Raw genomic sequence first — 22,731 nt, 5'->3', positions numbered from 1 at the left:
ATCAAAGATTTTACATTCCCTAAAACTGATGTTTATCTTTTAACAATGGCTAATTATTTTCAAAAGGTTAAGCTGTTCCATTGTGCCTAGACCATGGTTCATTCCAGGTCTGAGTAATTTTTTTTCCAATTTATTTGGGATATAAAAGGTGGTTCTTTACTCAGTGTTTTTCTAAAAGTATGACTATTCATGTTGTTTCTTTTTAATACCCTATTAAGTATCAAGTTCAATATATTATCACATAATACAGTAAATACCTCGGCTCATTACCTCATCAGACAGCGACTCCTTTCCTGAAGCCTGAGCAAATGTTGAAATGGCACCAGGTCACCAGCGTCCTTTGTAACTGTAGAATGCCTAGCTTACCTCTAGGCAAAGATATACAAGTCCATCGTCCAACCAGTTGCCCTTTCTGGTATAGAGTTTTGGCCGTCGACAACCTAGCATGAGCAAATACTGCATGTTGAGGAAATGCGGAGGCTACAATGGAGCCTATGCCTGATCTGGCTGGATCATGTAGTAAACAAAGACGTATGAAGAGTGAAGGTAGTGGCACCAATCATGGCAAAAATGCAAGAAGCACACATGTGGTGGTATAATCACTTGATGCAGAGCTATGACCAGACGGTGGCCAATAAAGCCACTTGGTGGGAAATGATCATGTCTAAGACTGAAGAAGTGATGGCTGGATCAGTTGAACAAGGATATTAAACAAGCCAACACCACACCTGAAGATGACATGGACAAGAAGAAGTGGAGAATGATATGCCAAAAAGTAGACCCTGCATCAGCACTAGATAAACTTTATGAAGAAGAGGAATATATACAGTAAACATTTTCTATTGTGCCATAAGTATAATGGTGTATTGGTGGGCAAAGTTGGTTGGGCACTTTTATGTGTACTTGCACCCAGGCCCAAGTATGGGTAGCACTGGCACTGACTGTTGACAATTCTGCAGTATGTTCTTAAGTAGAAGAATTGTTTAAAGGAAAAAAAATCATTCTTCTGAACAATATTTATAGCTGCCAAGAAAGACAAAAAAAAATGATGTATTCAAAGTGTCTGTCATATATAGCCAGGACCAGGCAGGAATGAACCCTTTGTGGGGTTCTGATCAGTTATTCATACACATCCACCCGCACTTATACAGGGCAACTTTGAAGTGCTGATTAATCTATGAGGTACATCTTTGGTATGTAAAAGGAAAACTGGGGTACTCAGTAAGCATCAGAACGTGGCTATGGCGAGAACGTGCAAACACAACAAGTTCCCAGGAAACTATTCAATTTTTTTCTCCTGGTACATTGATGCAGTAGAGGTAACCATTGCGCCACCATGTTGTCATTTTTAATTTAGGGGCTATAATTATTATACAGTGCATCCGGAAAGTATTCACAACACATCACTTTTTCCACATTTTGTTATGTTACAGCCTTATTCCAAAACGGATTAAACTAATTTTTTTCCTCAGAATTCTACACACAACACCCCATAATGACAACGTGAAAAAAGTTTACTTGAGGATTTTGCAAATTTATTAAAAATAAAAAAACTGAGAAAGCACATGTACATAAGTATTCACAGCCTTTGCCATGAAGCCCAAAATTGACTTCAGGTGCATCCTGTTTCCTCTGATCATCATTGAGATGTTTCTGCAGCTTAATTGGAGTCCACCTGTGGCAAATTCAGTTGATTGGACATGATTTGGAATGGCACACACCTGTCTATATAAGGTCCCACAGCTGACAGTTCATGTCAGAGCACAAACCAAGCATGATGTCAAAGGAATTGTCTGTAGACCTCCAAGTCAAGATTGTCTCGAGGCACAAATCTGGGGAAGGTTACAGAAAAATTGCTGCTTTGAAGGTCCCAATGAGCACAGTGGCCTCCATCATCCGTAAGTGGAAGAAGCTCTAAACTACCAGGACTCTTCCTAGAGCTGGCCAGCCATCTAAACTGAGCAATCGGGGGGGGGAAAAGGGCCTTAGTCAGGGAGGTGAACAAGAACCTGATGGTCACTCTGTCAGAGTTCCAGAGGTACTCTGTGGAGAGAGGAGAAACTTACAGAAGGACAACCATCTCTGCAGCAATCCACCAATCAGGCCTGTATGGTAGAGTGGCCAGATGGAAGCCACTCCTTAGTAAAAGCCACATGGCAGCCCACCTGGAGTTTGCCAAAAGGCACCTGAAGGACTCTCAATCCATGAGAAACAAAATTCTCTGGTCTGATGAGACAAAGATTGAACTCTTTGTTGTGAATGCCAGGCATCACGTTTGGAGGAAACCAGGCACTGCTCATCACCAGGCCAATACCATCCCTACAGTGAAGCATGGTGGTGGCAGCATCATGCTGTGGGGATGTTTTTCAGCAGCAGGAACTGGGAGACTAGTCAGGATAAAGGGAAAGATGACTGCAGCAATGTACAGAGACATCCTGGATGAAAACCTGCTCCAGAGCACTCTTGACCTCAGACTGGGGCGACGGTTCATCTTTCAGCAGGACAACGACCCTAAGCACACAGCCAAGATATCAAAGGAGTGGCTTCGGGACAACTCTGTGAATGTACTTGAGTGGCCCAGCCAGAGCCCAGACTTGAATCCGATTGAACATCTCTGGAGAGATCTTAAAATGGCTGTGCACCGACGCTTCCCATCCAACCTGATGGAGTTTGAGAGGTGCTGCAAAGAGGAATAGGCGAAACTGGCCAAGGATAGGTGTGCCAAGCTTGTGGCATCATATTCAAAAAGACTTGAGGCTGTAATTACTGCCAAAGATGCATCGACAAATTATTGACCAAAGGCTGTGAATACTTATGTACATGTGATTTCTCAGTTTTTTTATTTTTAATAAATTTGCAAAAACATCAAGTAAACTTTTTTCACGTTGTCATTATGGGGTGTTGTGTGTAGAATTATTAGGAAAAAAATGAATTTAATCTATTTTGGAATAAGGCTGTATCATAACAAAATGTGGAAAAAGTGATGTGCTGTGAATACTTTCCGGATGCACTGTATATATATATATATATATATATATATATATATATATATATATGTATATATATATATATATACAGGTATGTATTTTTTTTTTTTTTTTTTTTTTTTAAAAGCTTTAATTAACTTGAACAAAAAATAACACAAAAATATCTCTTACTGCTTTGACTGGAAAAATTTTCTGTTTCTGTTTATAGCATTTTAATTTGTTGCTATTAATTAACATGTTGTGTAAACAAAATTTCCTTCGACGACATAATAATACAAAGAGACAAATGCTTCTTTCTTGTCTATCCATTAAAATCCAAATTTGATAAAAGGGTATAAAGATGTAACTTACATTGCAAATTATCTACTTTTTGTTAAAAGTTTGAAGGTATTTTTCAGATATGCATTGTGTACTGTAATAAAATGATATTCTATTATTTTTTGGTAGGCATATGAAACGTGTTTCTGCATTCATGCTTCCAGCAGTTTCATAGCTTATTTTTAGCTTTATTTTGTCTTTTTGAGAAGCTCCATGGAGAACAGGCTGCAGTGGCCAAATGAGCCAATTCTTTAATTTTTAAGGTAAATCTCTTGAGCTGCCTTTCTGATATTTCAGCGCTCAGACAGATATGACAGTTAAAGCCCATTCTCATCCTCCAGTTTAAGAAAATATGACACATTAGTTCAAATCAAGTGTTAGTTAAATCGTATTAGTCCCTTGCTGTACTGTAACTCTAGTCAACTAAACTTGAACTTGATAATGTTTACCGCTATATTATATTTTTTGCTGAGAAGCACAAAATACTGCATATTTGTAACTTTACCTTTTATAGTACATATCATTTTCATACCATAGCAAACCATTTTAACTCTCATCTGTAATATAAATGTAACTGGAAAAAGTTATGCATACATATTTTCAAAAAATGTGTCTGGATATGTAAAGTGTTCTTTTGCCCAAAACTGAAAGTGAACTTTATTGAATAGTACTAACGTGCTTGGTCAGTAAGATCAGTCAGATCATTTTTTAATTTCAATAATAATGTGTGCATTATCAGTAATGTCTCTGGCCAGACCTTTTAACATATACCTGGAAAAATCTTGATTATTGCTAAGTTTACTAATCCAGTGTTTTTCAGATTGGGTTACTGTGTAATCAATATATCTAGCTACAGAGTCTGTGAACTACAACATAAATTGAGACATAAACATATATATTTGAGTTATAGCTTTACAAAGGCTAGTGTGGCTCTATGTAGTACATTTCTTGTACTGTACCAGTTACCATTAAAAACTTAACATAGTTGATTTAGGTCTTACTGTTTTGTCTATGTAATGTATTTCTCAAAATTTATCATAATAAAACCACTTTAGGTGGTTACTGACCTTTTTGGGAAGTTGCTCAATGAGTGAATCGCTGCTTGTCAGAAAATACTATTGGGTGTTTGTTACCAAGCAACTAAAATTGCTCCCTTTGCTAAAGCAAAGAGCTGCTTTTCCTTTTAATTCACAAAAAACATTATACCGCTGAGGAGTAATAAAACACAAATTCTCACTCTTTTTCCTTTTGTGTCTCCCATTGGACTGGTATATGTGATGTGAAAATGGAAGAATTACTTTTTAATTGCAAAAAAGTTTTATTAAAATGTAAAGAAATCACTGAAGTGGGAAAATGGTTTGTCTTTAAGTTGATGTACACTGGATTATTCCAGTAAAAGATTATGTAATCTTTGTGGCACCTGTCCTAATAACATGAGAGGCAAGTGCACTTATGTTCCATTGGAAGTTCAAAGAAAAACCTCCTCTCTCCATGCAGGGAATTTCAGGTATTATTAAGGAAAAAGGTTGAGTAACACTTCTAGTCTGGTATTTGTGATTCCCAATAAATACTTAGGTGTTGCTTTATTATTTTTACTCCCATAAGTCAAATAATTTTTGTTGGTACTTTAAAGCAATAAAACATTTAACAGCAGATTACAAGCATTATTAAAGTGGTTCATTTTTAAGATGGTTTCCTGTGATCCCCAAGAGAATCTGTAGAAGACATAGGGTGGTCTAAAGAGCAGCTTCACAGTAGTGTCATATTTATCTTATGACTGGTAAAACAAAATGTCAGAAAAAAATAAAATATTGCTTTAATTGATTCAAAGTTCAAAGAAACAAGGGTGAATTATTTTCATGACAGAACCTAGTGGATGGACCTAAAGACAACTGAATGGATGTTGATATAAAAAAAGAATATTTTTTTGTTGTTATTGTTCTTTCAAAAAACACAAAACATATTATTTAGATAAGTTTTAGAGGCATTCTTTTATCTGTCAAAAGGAAAACTTTTTAAAAAGCTTTCTCTAGGGCTGTTAAATACTTTTGTAAAAGAGAGAGTAAAACAGAATATAGTATTGCAAATGAAATCACAAAACTTTGATATGTTCAGAGGCTTAGGAATAATCCTTCTTGATTTGTAATCATATATTCTGTCAGGGTTTTTAATCAGTTCTGCACATTACCTGTTTTGGGACAGTGACAAGACCAGTTGGACTCCTGAAAGTCTTTTATTGATGTACTTTCAAGTTTAAATTCTTTTACTGTCTTTGTGTAAACATTACACTTATTTGCAGTAAACTTTGTCTGCCACAACTCTGCTCAAGTCTGGAATCTCTCCATGTATGTTTAGATTGATTTTCCCTAGCATTTTAATCCTTTACTTTGTGATCTTAAGTACATTTTTCCAACATTCTGAATACTGTGTTCTTTGATTTGCCCACAAAAAAGTCCAGCACATGATTTATATTCAGCAGGGAGTGCATGATGCCTTGGAATGTGTTTTTAAAATTGTATCCATACTAAATCTAAAATGTTCCATCCCTGTATTTACAGTGGAATGTTCAAGACAATGAAAAATGGTACTAAAGAATGTGTTATGCATTATTATAACTATTATAATATATAGTATTATAACTGCCAGGCCTACAGCAAGTGGTGTCAAAATCCTTTTGTTCTCACTAATGACCCATCAGCTCACCATTGTGATAACACGTCCCTTCTTCCCTTCCCCCAAAATTATATTTTCTGACATATAGCTTTTTTTTGTACATATTTTCAACTTAAAACATTAGCATACATTTGCAATAAAAAAAAAAAAAAAACTTTTTAGGGTTGCAATGTACTGGGAACATAAATTAAAAAAAAAGTTTTGGTTAATTTTTTATTCTAATTAAAAGCTTTATATTTAGAACCATATTTGTGGATAAAACATTTGTACATGGATCTTGAACTGTTTCAGTGGGTGCAGCAACACGGCCAGCTAGTGCATGCTCCACGACCTGACCTGTAAATGGAAAATAGCATACACGCTTGTTACAAACAGTCCACATCAGCAGTCAGCAAAGATTTTTGTCATCTCTCTTGAGCAGCTGGCACATGCAAAATGATGATACTTTACAGTCTTATTTTATTAAGTGTACATCTTCCCATCTGCCACTGCGTTGTTTTCCTGGAAGTAAGAGAGTCCCAAAAAGATACTTTCTAAAAGTCATGCTGCTACTTGCAGTAAGCCCATTTTGTTATTGAGCACATTTCAGATACTAACACTTTTATTTGTAAATAGTTTCAAAAGTTATTTATATTTTTCATAGAGCATGTATGTAAACAATAGACAGCATGATTAAATTGTTGTGTATTGTGAGCAGCTTTTGTGTTAGTTCATTCACTTTTGCCGTGTTGTGTGCATCCACACTTTCCCTGTGTCTCCCTCCTTGACCATCTCTTGTGTTAACTTACAGAATGGGATGGCAGATCCTGTCTCTGTTTTTTTGTGATGTAAAGTGATGTGAAAATATTGTCAGTAACAATATTTCTCTCAATGCAAATGAAAGCCTCAAAGAGTTGCATCATCACAGTTGCAGTCTTTCCCTGGTAATTAATTGAGATCTATTTCCAAGTAGGGGATAGTGTTATATATATATTTGTTACATCAGTCACTATCAAAAATTTGATACTAGATGTGTTGGGTTTGCTTGAATTGTACTAAATGGAAGGGCGTCAACACTTTATCAGGAAAAACTCCTCACCAGTATTTATGCTCTGCTGTTGCTTAAAACACACAATGCAGTGCTACACAAAGTGTGCTAAGTGCCTGAAGTAAATGCAAAAGTGTACATATACCATAAGACACTCTATAGGAAAAAAAAAATTACATGATTTGAGTATGCAGCTACCTTATATATATACAATTCAGTGTGTGCACCAGAATTTTTTCCCCTAAAGAGTGTCCCATTCATTGCCAAGTCCGTTGTTCCCTTAGACCTTCCACCTTCAGCCATGCAATACTTTCAAATATGTGTCACCATCTTCATGTAGCACAAGCAAAGAAAACCGACAGTTAATTCTTGAATTTTCATACATTGTGAGCATACTCCTTGGAACACCTACACTGACTCATGCTAAACAAAATACTTTTTTCAAAGTAAAATTATTTAAACAAAATGTATATATCATCTCTGCAAAGTGGTCCAAATGAAGTATAAATACAAAACAAAGAAAAATCATTGTGTAAGGATTCACACCCTTTTAATATGACATGCCTAAATCTTCAGTGATGCATCCAAATGGTTTTAGACATCATATAATTATTTAAATGGAGATCAGTTGTATCTAAAAGATCCAACTTGTGGGGAGGCACTATTGTAACTTAACCTACACAGTAACTAAATAAGAACATGCCAAGCAACTCCAGGAAAAAGGTGATTGAAAAGTATAAATCAGGCGATGGAGACAAGAAAATATTTAAGTCACTGAGTATCCCTTAGAGTACAGTTAAATCAAGCATTAAGAAATGGAAAATGTATATTAAAGAGAAAAATGTTAAATTAATGTCAAAATTCGAATAAAAGAATGACAGAAAGTTTAGAAATGACATGTTCTACAAAGCAGAAAACTTGCATAGAGTATTAAGATTTGAGTGAAGGACATAGAAGCACAATAAAAATATGTAATGCTGACTGTAGATTGTCACATTGAAGGTGTTTGTTTAAAAAGAAGCACATATATAATGAAAAACATAGACACTAATGTTTGAATAGTAACTTAATGTTTATTTACTGTATCCCACTCAAATGGAATTAACTCTTTTCATAATCTTTTGTCATACCCTCCAAATCAATCTTACACTGTTCTACATTTAATTTAAAACTTAGTAGTAAAAAATTCAACGCACGCTCCCAACCTCTCTCTATAGTAGTAAAGATTGCACTTAAATTAAGACGTTCAAACAGACTCCCACTTCTTAATTTGTTGTGTTGACTTCCTGTTAAGTTTGAATACTGTTTTTGACATATAAATCATAAATGGCTCAGGCGTCCCTTTCCTATTTTTTTTGCAGAGATGACTAATTCTTCATTCTAAGTGTCTGAGAATCAGAGCTTAATATTAACTGAAAGAATAAAGCTGGCCCACATAAAATGTCTTCATTTAAATCAATGCTGAGATTGCATTATTATACTGTAAATAACATATTCTTGCTACAGCAACTATTGAAGCTATTTTTATGAAGCAGCTTTTTAATTGTTATCAAGTCTTTTCATTTTCATTGTATTCAGTTTGTTGTGGTTTCACATTATTTCACTGCTGTTGTGATCATATCTCCCCTTATCTTAAAACTGAAAATGCTGAATGCATGTGCCATCAGCAGTGATACATTCAGCGTCAAGCCTTCAAGATATTCCTCTTTGATTAATAACATTTGTTACATAACAGTTGCACTGCAGATTTCCAAACAGTTAGATAGTAAACAGGTGACAAACTATTTATTTGTATAAAAATTAACTCTTTTTGTGTGACAGCAAGCTTTGAACTATGAACCTGAGTATCCTGCAGTGGTGAAATGTAATCAAAGTTATAAAGTTATAAAAATGACCAGAAGCACACATAAAGAATACTCATGTAGTGAACACTAAATCCTAAACAATGCACAGACATCACTGATGCTATAATGATGCATCAGTCAGGATCAACAAAGTAGTTGTCACACTCTACAACCATTTTTATACCATAGTTACTGCTACTGTAGTGTGTTTGGGTTAGCTGCCTTATACAAAAAGTTTCCCCTTAGTGACGTTATTGAAGAATAATAAAAGTGAGTGATATTGAGGATGTATATTATGTTGAACTAAACTAGATTGATGAAGACACAACAGCCATATCTGCTCTAACAATCCACACTCTTTGTGTTAATATGAAAAGAAGAGTATCCTAAACTTTAACTGTGCTGCCTTTAAGAGTGCACATAAGTAAAGAACTTGTGAAATATTTACAGGAGGTTGAAGATAATAGAGGACAGACTTCACAAGCTAACAGAAATAAAAAAAAATGTATTTGCAACACTAGCACTCACTCTAGCTAGTTAGAATGGCATTTCTGTTAGTATGGCTAGGAATGTTGCTGCTCCCGAGGGATCAGCAGTAAAGACATATGATATCCATTATGGATGCTTGAGGCGCTGTTGCCCCGTGAAACCCACCAGACAGACGTTCCAGACACACTTTTAAAATACCAAGAAGATTCTTTAATAATAATTCTTCAATAAAGTTCACAAAGCACCACATACTCCACAATTCTCAATAATAAATCAATACAACAATCACAATAAACAATAACCAATCTTAAACTTCCAGCAACTCCATCACACTTCCTCCCAACTCGGCTCTCTCTGCTGGGTTTCACATAGTCCTTTTAAAGTCCATGACCCGAAAGTATTCCTTCTCCGGGTCAAACGCCTTCTTTAAGTATCCCAGAAGTATTTCGGGTTTAACTTCCTCTTGACTCCAAATGTACTTCTGGGTTAGCGTCATGCTAATAGTCCTCTGGTTGTTGGTGAGCTCCCCCTGGCACCACCCATGGGGCAACAGGGCTGAAGAGGCAGACTCCATGTCCCATATTGCCCTGCGGGATTCCGAGGAACCATTGCCATTCAGGGGAGTTGCCATTTAGCGTCCCGGGGGATGTAGTGCTCTGAAAAGGCTGGTTTCTTCATTTGAGGGATGTCCCGGCCGGGCTGAAACGTCAGCCGTCCATCACACCATCCTTCACTTTAGGCTTCTTTAAATGTTTAATTGGACTTTTGGTATGATTTAATTTTTATTCTTTATAGGATAATGTTTGAGCTAAACGTGCGTTGTTTGTTTAAATAAAAAAAAAAAAAATCACTCAGTTTGTTTAATTGGAAAAAGTACCCTATGCTTAAACATTTTTATAGGGTACTGTTGGCAGTGAAATGGTTTAGACTGTTTAAATGAAAAAAATTGCACAATCTTTAAGTAAAATGCACATATGTTTAAATTAAAAAAAAATTTAAAGCAACATTATTTTGTACTCCCCCAGATGGCACTGACATAACTACCATTTATAATTTTTTTAAGTTGCGCAAATAAGAAAAAATGTCTATCTGCACACCCTACACTTAAAAAGTCTGGCTGGGTTATACATTTATGTTTATATGGTTTCACCAGAAAGTATTCAGACCCCATCACTTTTTATACCATTTGTTATTCTGCAGTCTTTTTCTTCTTCTTTTTTTTTTTTTAACTTTTATTGAATTTATTTAAAGTATGTAACATTCCATACAATCAAGTCAAACTTAACAGAACTAAATTTAATTTAAAGGCAATTACAGTTTGTTTGCCTTTCTCCACTTTAAGCCCATCTGGGAGTACATCAAACACAACTATTAATGGATTAGGAGTGATTGTGATATCAAGGTTGTCTGTCAGGCACTTAAAATGTTTTGTCCAAAATGATGTTAATTTTGTACATGTCCAAAACATGTGGCCTAGTGAAGCTGGAGCTTGATTGTAATGTTTGCAAGTTGCCCTGGAAACTTTTTGGACAATTTTAAGCGAGAAAGATGTAATCAATAATAATTTTTAAGTTTAATAATTGAGTGCTTTGCGAATATGGAGTTAGAGTTAATTCTGTCCATGGCTGCCTTGCATTCCTTTTTTGAAATTTTGAGTAAGAGATCCTTTTCCCTCTTTACTTTGGGATCTTTAAAAGCAAGGAACTTTAAAATGGTTTTATGTAATATAGAAATGTGGTCTGAGTCTTCAAAACTCATCAATATCTCTTCTGGAATAGAAATAGGGGGGAGGTGACCAAAATTGGGCAGATTTTGTTTATCAAAGTTGGTAATTTGGAGATGGTGGGAAAATTGTTTTGATGTTTGTTTTTCTAAAAGAATTTTCATTCATTTTTTCACAAATCAAGCACCACTCAAGACTTTAGAAATTTTTGAAAATGTATGAAATAAACTGAAATGTCACATTGACACAAGTATTCAGTCTTTTTACTCATTATCTTACTTGCAGCACATTTGGCAGATATTATAGCGTAGAGTCGTCATTCACAAACCAGGATGTGTAGATTTTCTGCAGATCATCTCAAGCTCTGTTAGGGTCCATCAAGGCTATCAAGTTGTCGACTAACTATTCCTAGGTCTCTCCAGAGGTGTTTGATTGCATCCAAACTCTGGCATGGTCACTCAAAGCTGATCCTGTGTTGTCTTTGCTCTGTGCTTAGGGTCATCGACCTGTTATAAGTTGAATCTTCAGCCCAATCTGAGGTCCAGATGTAATTTTTATGGATATTTTTTTACTTTGCTCTTTTCAGGTTTCCCTACTCTCCCAATCTATGACACTGACAAAAAACCCTGCAGGATGATGCTTTCACCACCATGCCTTACCACTAGGATGGTACTGTGTAGGCGAAAAGCAGTGTCGGGTTTCCTTCAGATGTAACACTTAAAACTAAGGCTAAACAGTTCGATCTTGTTTTCATCGAACCAAAGAATCTTGTTTCTCATAGTCTGAGAGACCTTTAGGTGCATTTTTGCAAACTCCAGATTGTTTTTCATGTGTTGTCTGGCCACTTTTCCATAAAGCCCAGATTTGTGGAGTGTTGTAGTGGTGGTTGTCCTTCTGAAAGTTTCTTCCATCTCCACACAGACTTTCTGGAGTGACTGTTAAGTTCTTGGTCAACTCACCTTCTGAGGAACTTCTCCTCCCAGTTGTTCAGTTTGTCTGGGTAGCCAGCTCTAGGAAGAGTCATGGTTGTTCCAAAATTATTTCATTTAAGAATTATGAAGGCAACTGTGTTGTTGGGAACTTCAATGCTAGTAGGATATTGTGTTGCCTTCCCCAGGCCTGTGCCTGGACAGGCTCCTTATCACTGAGCTCAGCAGGCAGTTCCTTCACCTCATGTCCTGTTCTGTACTGATGCACATTTTCAACTTTATTACCTTATATAGACAGATGTGTGCCTTTCCTAATCATGTGCAATCAATTGAATTTACCACAGGTGGACACAAAACAAGGTGTGGAAACTCCTTAATGATGATCAATAGAATGGAATGCAACTGAGGCAAATTTCATGTGTCATAGCAAAGGATGTAAATACATATGTCAATATAAAATATCAACATCAACATATTTGCAATAAAAAGCTCTGAAATTATGCTTCTGTCTTGTCTTTCTAGGGCACTGCATATTGTTTGGTAAGGGAAAAAATTAATTTAAACAACTACCATAAGACTGTAACATAATAAAATGTGAATAAAGTGTAGGGGTCTGAATACTTTTTATGCAGATGTAATGGAGATTTTGTTTTTTGTTGTTTTATGTTAATTTTATGTTTTCATTTTAATTTTTGTGCTTTATTTTGAGTTTACTCTGCTGGGGTTTTAAGTGAAAGTGTGTACTATTCCAATAAATGAAATGTAATTAAATTGTTGTTCTTAAAGTGTATGCTGTAGACCTTATTCCTCATTTTTATGCACACTGTGATCAGGGAGTGATGGAAATCAGACTGGTACCAGTTTCCTGTAACTGCCACATCCTTCTCTCCATGCTCAATGAAGCAGCCAAATTGTTAGAAAAACATGTATGAAAATAATTTACTGAAGATATTTTTTGTATTCCAGTTGTATTTCCACCATTTTCAGTTCACATCTGAAACAGATTCTTTAACAGAAACAATAACAGAGCAGTTTTTTAAAGTGTTTTTTTCAGATTTAACTAACATCAGTCAGTCCCTTGTTTACAATGAAGACATATTTTTGGGAATTGCACACATCAAATTAGTGACTGTTAACTGATAGGAGAGTAAAGCAGCAGCTCATAGGCTAGACAGTACTATACGATATGCTTCGAAGATGTCCTACAAAGCTTTAAAGTGAATCAAGTATACATTTTATTGTGCAGTACACCTGTATACAGTAGATGGATTTTCTAAAGCACCAACTGTTTCTGCTGTTTTCTGATGTTTTTGTAATGCTGTTTGCTGTTTCTCCTGTTGCTTATTAATTTTTGCTTGTTTGGTGCTACATTTCTGTGCATTCATAGAATTTTCTTCATGCTCTATATTTTTAAAGGAGCCTTCATCACTCTATACTATTATTTAACATGCTATAATATAATAAAATCTGTCATATTGCATTAAGCATCACGAAAGACTATAATTTTCTTAATGTTAATCTACACTTAAATCACATTTTGCAGGCTTAGGCTCACGGTTTGTGCTCTTCATTTCTAATGAAATAAAGTTTTACTATAAGAAATGTTTAATTTTTTGCATTTAAAACTTTAATTAAGGGTTCAGAAATGTCTTGTAAATTGACGTGCCTTTTCACCCATATCCCAGCTTGTTAATGTAATGTAATTTTCTAAAAATTATTTTTCTTCTTAGGATGTTTCTGGGATGCCGGCTCTTTGCCGCCCTGTTTCAGAAGGAGGTGTTGGATTTGACTACCGCTTAGCCATGGCAGTTCCAGATAAGTGGATACAGGTGTGCTATGTGTTGTTTTTATTTTTAAATTCTAATTCATACTTTTGTAATATTTGAATTGTGATCTCCTTTTTCTCCTTTAATTGTGTTATAGTATTTTCCAAATGTGAAATGTTTTTGCTTCAGTACCGTTTGACAATAGTGATGTCAGCTTTATTTTATTATGTATTTATTTATTCCTTTCACGTTACAAAAGAGTAGCTTCTTGCAAAGACAAGCTGAACTTTACTCTGGTCATCTGAAAATCTTCATTGCAAGGACAAGCTGAACTTTACTCAGGTCATCTGAAAATCTTCAATGTGTCACTGATTAGGAAACAATCTGTCCCATTTTTCCCTGACTCGCCTAACCTATAAATTATATGATGCAAATTTGCTTAGGTTAGATGCAAATGTCACTTTTACATTGATTAAGTCACAAAACACTGTCATAACAAGCAATACTTAAAAAAAATCTTTATTAACATTATTTTACCTGGAAAAAATGAATAAAATGATCCTGCTGTTACGGTGTGAAAACAGGGAAATGCACTTGAAAGAAAATGTAAACAACTAAATTGTTTAAGATTGGTGTAATCTTCTATAAGCGTCATCTGGTCTAAATTGGTTTTTTTCCCTTGGTAGTTAACATCAATGTTGTTTTTTTTTTTTTTTTCTTCAAATTTTTGCTAAATTACACTTATCAATTAGGATGGCCTATTTTCTGTGCATCATTTATTCTTCAAAATAAGCTGCTGAATACTAACCTCCTCCCATCAGAGCTTTTCAACAAGTTTCATAAGTGAACTGTCTTTAATTAGCCTTAAATATTATGAGATGTCTAGTTTTAAGTGCACAGTTCATATGTGCAAATAGTTTTCAAAGAAAAGAACAAACTAAAGTTATAATATACTTATGGTAATTTTACCAGTATGTGATTTGTTGAAACTGTTATATATAACGTGACAAGGATACCTATGTCTGCTCCTATAACCAAGAAAAAAAATACGGGAATTCCTCATTTATCCAGGTATTGGTTTTACTAAGAAAAAAATAAAGGGAAACCCTATTATAGGGTAGTAATTATAAAAAGAAAAAAAAGTTAGTAAAAAAAAAAACAACACTGAAACACTGGCTATTAGAATGACTCTTTTTTTAACTTTCTCAAAACTAGTCAGTTTTGCTTACTTGCTCTTCAAGGCAGTGCTCCATGTCATCCTGTGTTCCTTCTTTGTTTCTTTCTGATACACAATCTTGCCAAACTGCATCTCGAAGATTTGAACCCTTGTCCCAAATTATCTCTCAGTTCTAGACTAATTTTGGAAATGATTTTTAAATCCCAAGAAGTTATTTCCAGAACACTCTCTTGCATAAAATTTCTACAAAAATCGTATGGGTATCAGACAAACCTTCTGCCTTGGCAGCCTTTGGCATTTTATTTGTTGTGTTTTGGGGAGGGAGGGAGATCTGAAACTGGGGAAAGTAGCTCTTTCTTTACATTTGTTGGAGTTCTGCTCAAGAATGTGTAAAAATATCTTGCTGGATCAAATATGATTGTTTTTGTTAACTGTCCTGCTATAGTATGTGAGTGATTCTGCCTAACTTTGGTGCCTTAACAGCTGCATCACTTTGGAATGCTTTGAGAGTGTAGTATATTATTCTCTTGAATCTCAGTGTGTTAACAACCATGGCAGAAATGCTGGGTAGCTTTTGGATTATTTGTTTAGATGATCTCTAGCTGTGACCCACCTTTGATACTTCTCTGAAAATAACAACCAAGCCATTACTTATTAATAAATATTCATTTTATTAACTCCTGTATTGAGTTGTGTACAATTCATATACTTTTCATGTGAAATGAATCTTATTAAAAATGTTTTATAAATGCTTTATGTGCTTGATGGTTTTCCTGAGGGCAAGTGTACAGTAGATAAGAAAGCCATTGGCTTTCTGACATATAGCAGTAAGGAAATAAAGCTAATATTAGTGTAACTTGCATATTACTGTATAAGTTATTGTCTTTTGGCTGCTGAAGGATGTAAAGTTAAGCAGCTGTATCCTGCTCTTTCACTACAATCTAAACTTAAACGTGATTATTATATATTTTTGTAGAAATTTGTGAATAGCAAACAACAGATTTCTATGTGAAGCAGCCACAGAAGCACCATTTTATTTTACATGAACAAAGATCATATTCCAGACTCAAAAAGCATTGCTATCATAAAAAGGCTAAAACTATATTTACAATTCTCAAAGCTATTTTAAATGCAAAAAATATTTTGTTAAAATTAAATTTCATGCTAAATTTTGTTGAGTCGCACATCAGCTGCATATTTGGGTCAACAGACAGAACATGAGTATTCTTTTCTAAAACTTGTGTTAGGTTCTCACCATTTCATATGGTTCCTTTATCCTGTGCTCTTTATTACAGAAAAATCTCCTTTAGCAGTTATAGGTATTCATTCTTTACCAGTTCTTTCAGATTTCCTGAATAAATGTCTTCCTTATCTTGCAAAGCAGCAACAGATTCTGAATCCTTTCATCTTTGCTTTAGCTATGCCTATGCTGCTTCCAGTTAAGGTAAGAAAAGAAGGTGACTCCATTATTCTTTAAAAGGCTATGCCAAAGGAATTAAAGACAAAAATCCAATACTGCAATGATACCTAAGATAGAAAGCAGAGAACCATATTCAAACCTGCATGGATTACATGCAGCAGACAGCAAATCTGAAGCATACACCTATAGCATGAAAAGGAGGTCAAACTTTGGCATCTTTTCTCTAATCAATCAAGTAAAGGACGTGAATATTATATTTGGAGGAAAAAATAAGTTCTGAGGTATTTCTGGGCTTTCTGATTCTTTGTTTCTTTCTCACGTATGCTCTTGTCAAACTGCTTTCAATGAGTTGAGCCCTTGCTTCAACTTATCTCTCAATTCTAGATTAATTTTGCTTAATGGTATTCTCAGTACATGTGCTAGTCTGGTAAAACTTTCGACATAATGTTAGGCTGAATTAGTGCACCCGAACAATAAAAATTTGATTTATGGATGTCACTGTTAGCTTTAGCGCAGGCTTTAGGATGTGAACCAGCAACCTTTAGGTTAGAGAGAAATGACCTTAGACCTTTGTCATCCAGCTGAGCAACAGAGAAATTATTCTTTCCCTTCAAGGATCGCTGGGTCAGACATGATTCTCAAATGAGAATACACATCTGGGGACAACCCATTAAAAATATTATTATATTACTGTCGAAATCTGGCCCTGCAAAGGCTGCATCCACAGCGTTTCTTCCTAAAACACCTACCAATAATTCTATTAGTTCATGTGCTAAACTAAACCATTGAGGTTTAGGGAGACAGCAAAAGACACTGAATAAGAGATTTCACACTAAAAGAAGCTAAAATATTAAAACTGCTGTTATCCATTCAGGAGCTCAGTAGCACAATGTAAGTGAAGCTTAATGATTTATTTGTAAGCTGTAATGACAGAGACGACAGACAGATACACACACACACACAGACCACCACAGCTACACACTTTTGACCACCACAGCTACACACTTTTGAGAAGTGCTTTTGTTTGCTATAGTGTCTTTCTGTCATTTGAACAATTGTATCACTATATGACATAACAACAATGTTACATGTTAAAAAACTGCAGATATTCTGGCATGGCATTTTTGCAATTCCAATTACAATATACAGTAAGTAATGTTGACTTACTTTAGTTATTCTTTTAGACATTCATTCAGAAGGTGGGTGTTGTACGGCCTTGTCCGTATTTAGGTAGATTTGTTGAATCGGATGTTTTATGTGCTGAAATCTGCATCTTCCATTGCTCTTCATTATCATTTATTTTAATGGCAGTCCTTTTAACTTAATTTATTTCAAATGCATATTTTGCAGTATTTTGGCACTAGGACACCCTAGGCCACAGTTCGATGATCGACTTTGGGGTCGTGTCGCCGGACCTGTGGCCACATGTCTTGGATACTTGGGTGAAGAGAGGGGCGGAGCTGTCAACTGATCACCACCTGGTGGTGAGTAGGCTTCGATGGTGGGGAAGAATGCCAGTCAGGCCTGGTAGGCACTAACATGTTGTGAGGGTCTGCTGGGAACGTCTGGCAGAGTCCCCTGTCAGAAGTAGCTTCAACTCCCACCTCCAGCAGAACTTCGACCACGTCTCGAGGGAGGTGGGGGACATTGAGTCCAAATGGGCCATGTTCTGTGCCTCTGTTGTTGAGGCGGCTGACCGGATCTGTGACCGTAAGGTGGTCTGTGCCTGTCGTGGCAGCAATCCCTGATCCTGTTGGTGGACGCCAGCGGTGAGGGATGCCATCAAGCTGTAAGAGGAGTCCAGGCAGCTGATAGGTACTGGCAGGCCAAGCGGAATGCGGCTTTGGTGGTTGCTGAGGCAAAAACTCAGGCATGGGAGGAGTTTGGGGAGACCATGGAGAACGACTTTCGGACGGCTTCAAGGAGATTCTGGTCCACCATCCGCCGTTTCAGGAGTGGGAAGCAGTGCAGTGTCAACACTGTATATGGTGGGGATGGTGCGCTGCTGACCTCGACTTGGGATGTTGTGGGTTGGTGGGGGGAGTACTTCGAAGACCTCCTCAATCCCACTAACATGCCTTCCAATGAGGAAGCAGAGCCTGGGACTCGGAGGTGGATTCCCCATCTCTGGGACTGAGGTCACTGAGGTGGTCAAAAAACTCCTTGGTGGCAGGGCACCGGGGGTGAATGAGATACGCCAGGAACTCTTCAAGGCTCTGGATGTTGTAGGACTGTTCTGGTTGACACACCTCTGCAACATCGCATGGACATCGGGGACAGTGCCTCTGGATTGGCAGACCGGGGTGGTGGTCCCCCTCTTTAAGAAGGGGGACAGGAGGGTGTGTTCCAACTACACAAGGATCACATTCCTCAGCCTCCCTGGAAAAGTCTATTCGGGGGTCCTGGAGAGGAGGGTCCGTCAGATAGTCGAACCTCGTATTCAGAAGGAACAGTGTGGTTTTTGTCCTGGTCGCGGAACAGTGAACCAGCTCTACACCCTTAGCAGGGTCCTGGAGGGTGCATGGGAGTTTGTCCAACCAGTCTATATACATGCGTTCTGTGGACTTGGAAAAGGTGTTTGACCGTGTCCCTCGGGGAATCCTGTGGGGGGTGTTCCAGGAGTATGGGGTACCGGACCCCCTGATAAGGGCTATTCAGTCCTTGTACAACCGGTGTCATAGCTTGGCTTGCAACAAGTCGAACCCGTTTCCAGTGAGAGTTGGACTCTGCCAAGGCTGCCCTTTGTCACCGATTCTGTTCCTAACTTTTATGGACAGAATTTCTAGGTGCAGCCAGAGCATTGACAGGGTCCAGTTTGGTGGACTCATGATTGGGTTACTGCTTTTTGCAGATGAAGTTGTCCTGTTTGCTTCATCAGACCGTGATCTTCAGCTCTCTCTGGCTGAGAATAAGTACCTTCAAATCCGAGACCATGATCCTCAGCCTGGGAGCGATATCCTGCCCCAAGTGGAGGAGTTCAAGTATCTCGGGGTTTTGTTCACTAGTGAGGTCTGCCTGCTACAATTAGAGATGCCCCTTCGGTCTCAGCTGTTAAATCCCGGCTAAAGACTCACTACTTCAGTTTAGCATATCCTGACTAGAGCTGCTGATTTACTGTACATACTGCATCTACATTGTCAGTCATTACCACTAAAACATAAGTAACATGATAGTTATAATTTGATACTAAACCTTACCTATTCTTTTTCTGTTCTCTGTACTCAAATGTGGCATTTGGTGCAATGGCCCATCTGCCAAGTTGTTGTGTGCTTATGGTAAAGTAATCCCTGATGGAGGATCGCTGGAATCATGGGAAAGAGAGGTCCTTTCATCGGATTGGCTGGCCCAGCACTGTTTCAGCTGTGGAATGGCCAAATGGGGGAGGCAGCTTGATGGATGAGGTCTCCAGGACTATAAACAAATCCAAATCATATTATGTGATGTCATCCATTGTTAAATTCTGCTACATACTTCTAAAAATTTTTATTTTTATACTGTATTGAGGATTTGTTCTGTTCTGTGTATTGTATTGACCCCCTTCGTTTTGATACCCACTGCACGCCCAACCTACCTGGAAAGGGTCTCTCTTTGAACTGCCTTTCCCGAGGTTTCTTCCATTTTTTCCCCTACTGGAGTTTTTTTTGGGAGTTGTTCTTTGTCTTCTTAGAGGGTCAAGGCTGTGGAGCTGTCAAAAGGCAGGGTCTGTTAAAGCGCATTGCGGCACTCCTTGTGTGATTTTGGGCTATACAAAAATAAATTGTATTGTATTGTATAGTGAGGGAAGAATGGAGCGTGAGATCTTTACTAACAGAGGTTATACAACTGCTACATTATTTCTACTACTACTTTAATATCTACTAATACTGATCCTAAGAAAAGCCCGGGAAACATAACACAAAAACTGCCCTTAGAATAAACAAATATCAGAATAGCTTATATTGGAAATACGATATGAAAATTGAGTTTTTAGATGAGAGCTTCAAAATGCTGATCATAAACTACTTCATAGGAATCTTTTACAATGACCACTCATTCATATTGTTTAATTCAAAAAGGCTATTTAGGAAAATGCACCCTGGTGGGAAAAAAAGGAATCTATCATTTGCAAATCAAATAAATGTGGGAGGGAATTTATATTGTAAAAGTTTGATAATTGCACCATAATTTAAAGAGAGAGACATTTATCATGGAGAATTAATTAATCTGTACAGACAATTAGACAAAAGCCTTTTTTCCAACTATTGTTCTTATCGGTTTTCATTATAACTTGATTCATGCATTTAGCAGAAAGATAATTATTCCCTGAGAAAAAAAATCTGCTTTATCACAGGAATTCTGACAGTTCTTCAGTTTTAGAATGAAGAAAATATGACGTTAGTGTATTTGCTCATAGTCATTACCAAAAAAATTACATTTTTTATTAAAAATCGGCCTACATTTATAGGCTGAGAAAAGGATTTTTGTGTAAAATGCTAAAGTCTATCATACTGAATTAATTAATGTAAACTAATAAAGACATGATCAGATGATCAATTTAACCTTTTATATATATTCACAAAACCCAACAATACCACAGATTTGTAATTTAGGGTAAATTCTGAGTGATCCTATTGAGACTGGCAGTGTATTCACACACACATATAAAAAGAAGAAGAGCAAATGGCTTATACCTGCTGGACAGCTTACTGGTTTAGACTTCCATATATTGATAAACAGCTTGTATACACACCAAAAGAGTTTTGGCTGAACTGCAACATAAAATAATAGAAAAATATTCTAATTGCTAGAACACATGCTATATTAAAAAAAATCTCAGAATGTCCTCTAAATAAGCATTAGCTAGCATTTAAATCCAGTTACTTAAAAGGTCAAACTAAGAAATAACAGATCACTTTGCATTAGTTGGACATATAAAATAATCCTTGCTGTGACAAATTCACTTTAGTCACTACTGGGATACACTGCTACTGCTAAAGAAAACCTATTACTGAGACAAATTAAATAACCACAAGCAATGGTAGATACCACATGATAATCATCATCTCAAACAAGGACTAATATTGCACAAGGAACTCTCTATAGGTTGCTCTATACTGACAGTTATAACTGAGAGTAGCTTGCTTAAGATGAGTTATAAACACCCCAGTAAAACTTGGGATATGAGAAACAGCAATTATTTAATTTTTCAAGCATGCCAGATGGCATAATACTTTAGCTGTAATATCTAAAAACAGCAAGTGGGGTTTGAGATGAAAATTTTTTGGTGCCTTCTGCTACATCCATGGAAGTGCAACCAGTAAATGCATTTTTCATATGAAGGGAGAAAACCCTGCTGCACACAATTTCTGTAAGTCTTCTTTGCAACTAGCACCCTTAGTTACAATATCATCAAACTTGACAAAGTAATTATTGAACCCACAGTTCAAAGTTGTGCCAGTCACCTAGAAAACCACTGACAGGACAAGGGAACCAAAGTGTAGCACATCATTATTTTATTATGTTGCACAAAACTACTAACAGAAAAATTCACACAAAGAATCCAGAATGATATCTTTTCTTCTAGAACTCTATTAATTGCCATTGCTGCAGTGCAAAATGGAGACAATGTATTAACTGGCACTCAAACGTTTATTACTATGCTAATATGTGTGGTTTTGGAAAAAAATTCTTTGAATTGAGAAGGGTGTAATCTGACCATGCATTTCTTCACCTAAAGTTTTTCCAAGCTGCCCAACAGTGTAATAAAAAAAAGTCAAACATATTAGGGAGAGACCAGTATAGCTGACATCTTGGTTTCTAGTTTATTTATTACAAGAAGGATTAATCAAACAGACTACAGGTAGCAGTGAAGATAAATATGTACATAACAGTGCTCTGTGTATTTAACACTCATATAAATAGTATGTTTATGCAATTGTATTTTTTCATATGCAAAATTCATAGTCACATGCTTCCTTAATATCGGGGTGAGTGCAATACAGTGATAGATTACAATGCAAAAGAGTTTATTCTGCAATTCCAAAGTGTCCATCAAACAATAAGCATTAAGGGTTTAGGTCATTTTTAACATTTCATTATCACTGTCAGGGTTGTCACTTTTGCCTTAAGCAGAGAGCATATTTTTATGTTTCTGTACTCAAATCCTGCATGCAGCATCCCAAACAGCACCACCCAGCAATTTGAAGAAATGCACATCCCACAACTGGCTCCCACCCACAAGAGTAACACACATTCCATCTATTGCATTACTCCACTTCAGCTGTGCTGAGTTCCTACCATAAATAAACAGTATAGCGAATAAATATCTCACTTATCACAAGAAATATAGTATATCAAACTGCTATATAATGTAAATAACAGTCATAGTGCATGGGGTAC

At 36.5% G+C, this 22,731-nt stretch overlaps 1 protein-coding gene across 1 annotated transcript in view; it reads left to right on the top strand.

Moving 5' to 3' along the window:
• The window catches only part of LOC120523552 (1,4-alpha-glucan-branching enzyme-like), a 918,458-nt gene that overhangs the window by 545,399 nt on the left and 350,328 nt on the right, over window positions 1-22,731 (top strand). The window contains exon 10 of the mRNA XM_039744954.1: window positions 13,721-13,819. Within this exon, the coding sequence (XP_039600888.1) occupies window positions 13,721-13,819 (99 nt within the window). The remainder of the gene's footprint in view (window positions 1-13,720; window positions 13,820-22,731) is intronic.

The sequence above is a fragment of the Polypterus senegalus genome, chromosome 2 (assembly GCF_016835505.1).
Source record: "Polypterus senegalus isolate Bchr_013 chromosome 2, ASM1683550v1, whole genome shotgun sequence".
Taxonomy (NCBI): domain Eukaryota; kingdom Metazoa; phylum Chordata; class Cladistia; order Polypteriformes; family Polypteridae; genus Polypterus; species Polypterus senegalus.
The sequence above is the reverse complement of the archived record's forward strand: the minus strand, read 5'-3'. Positions and strand labels throughout refer to the sequence as shown.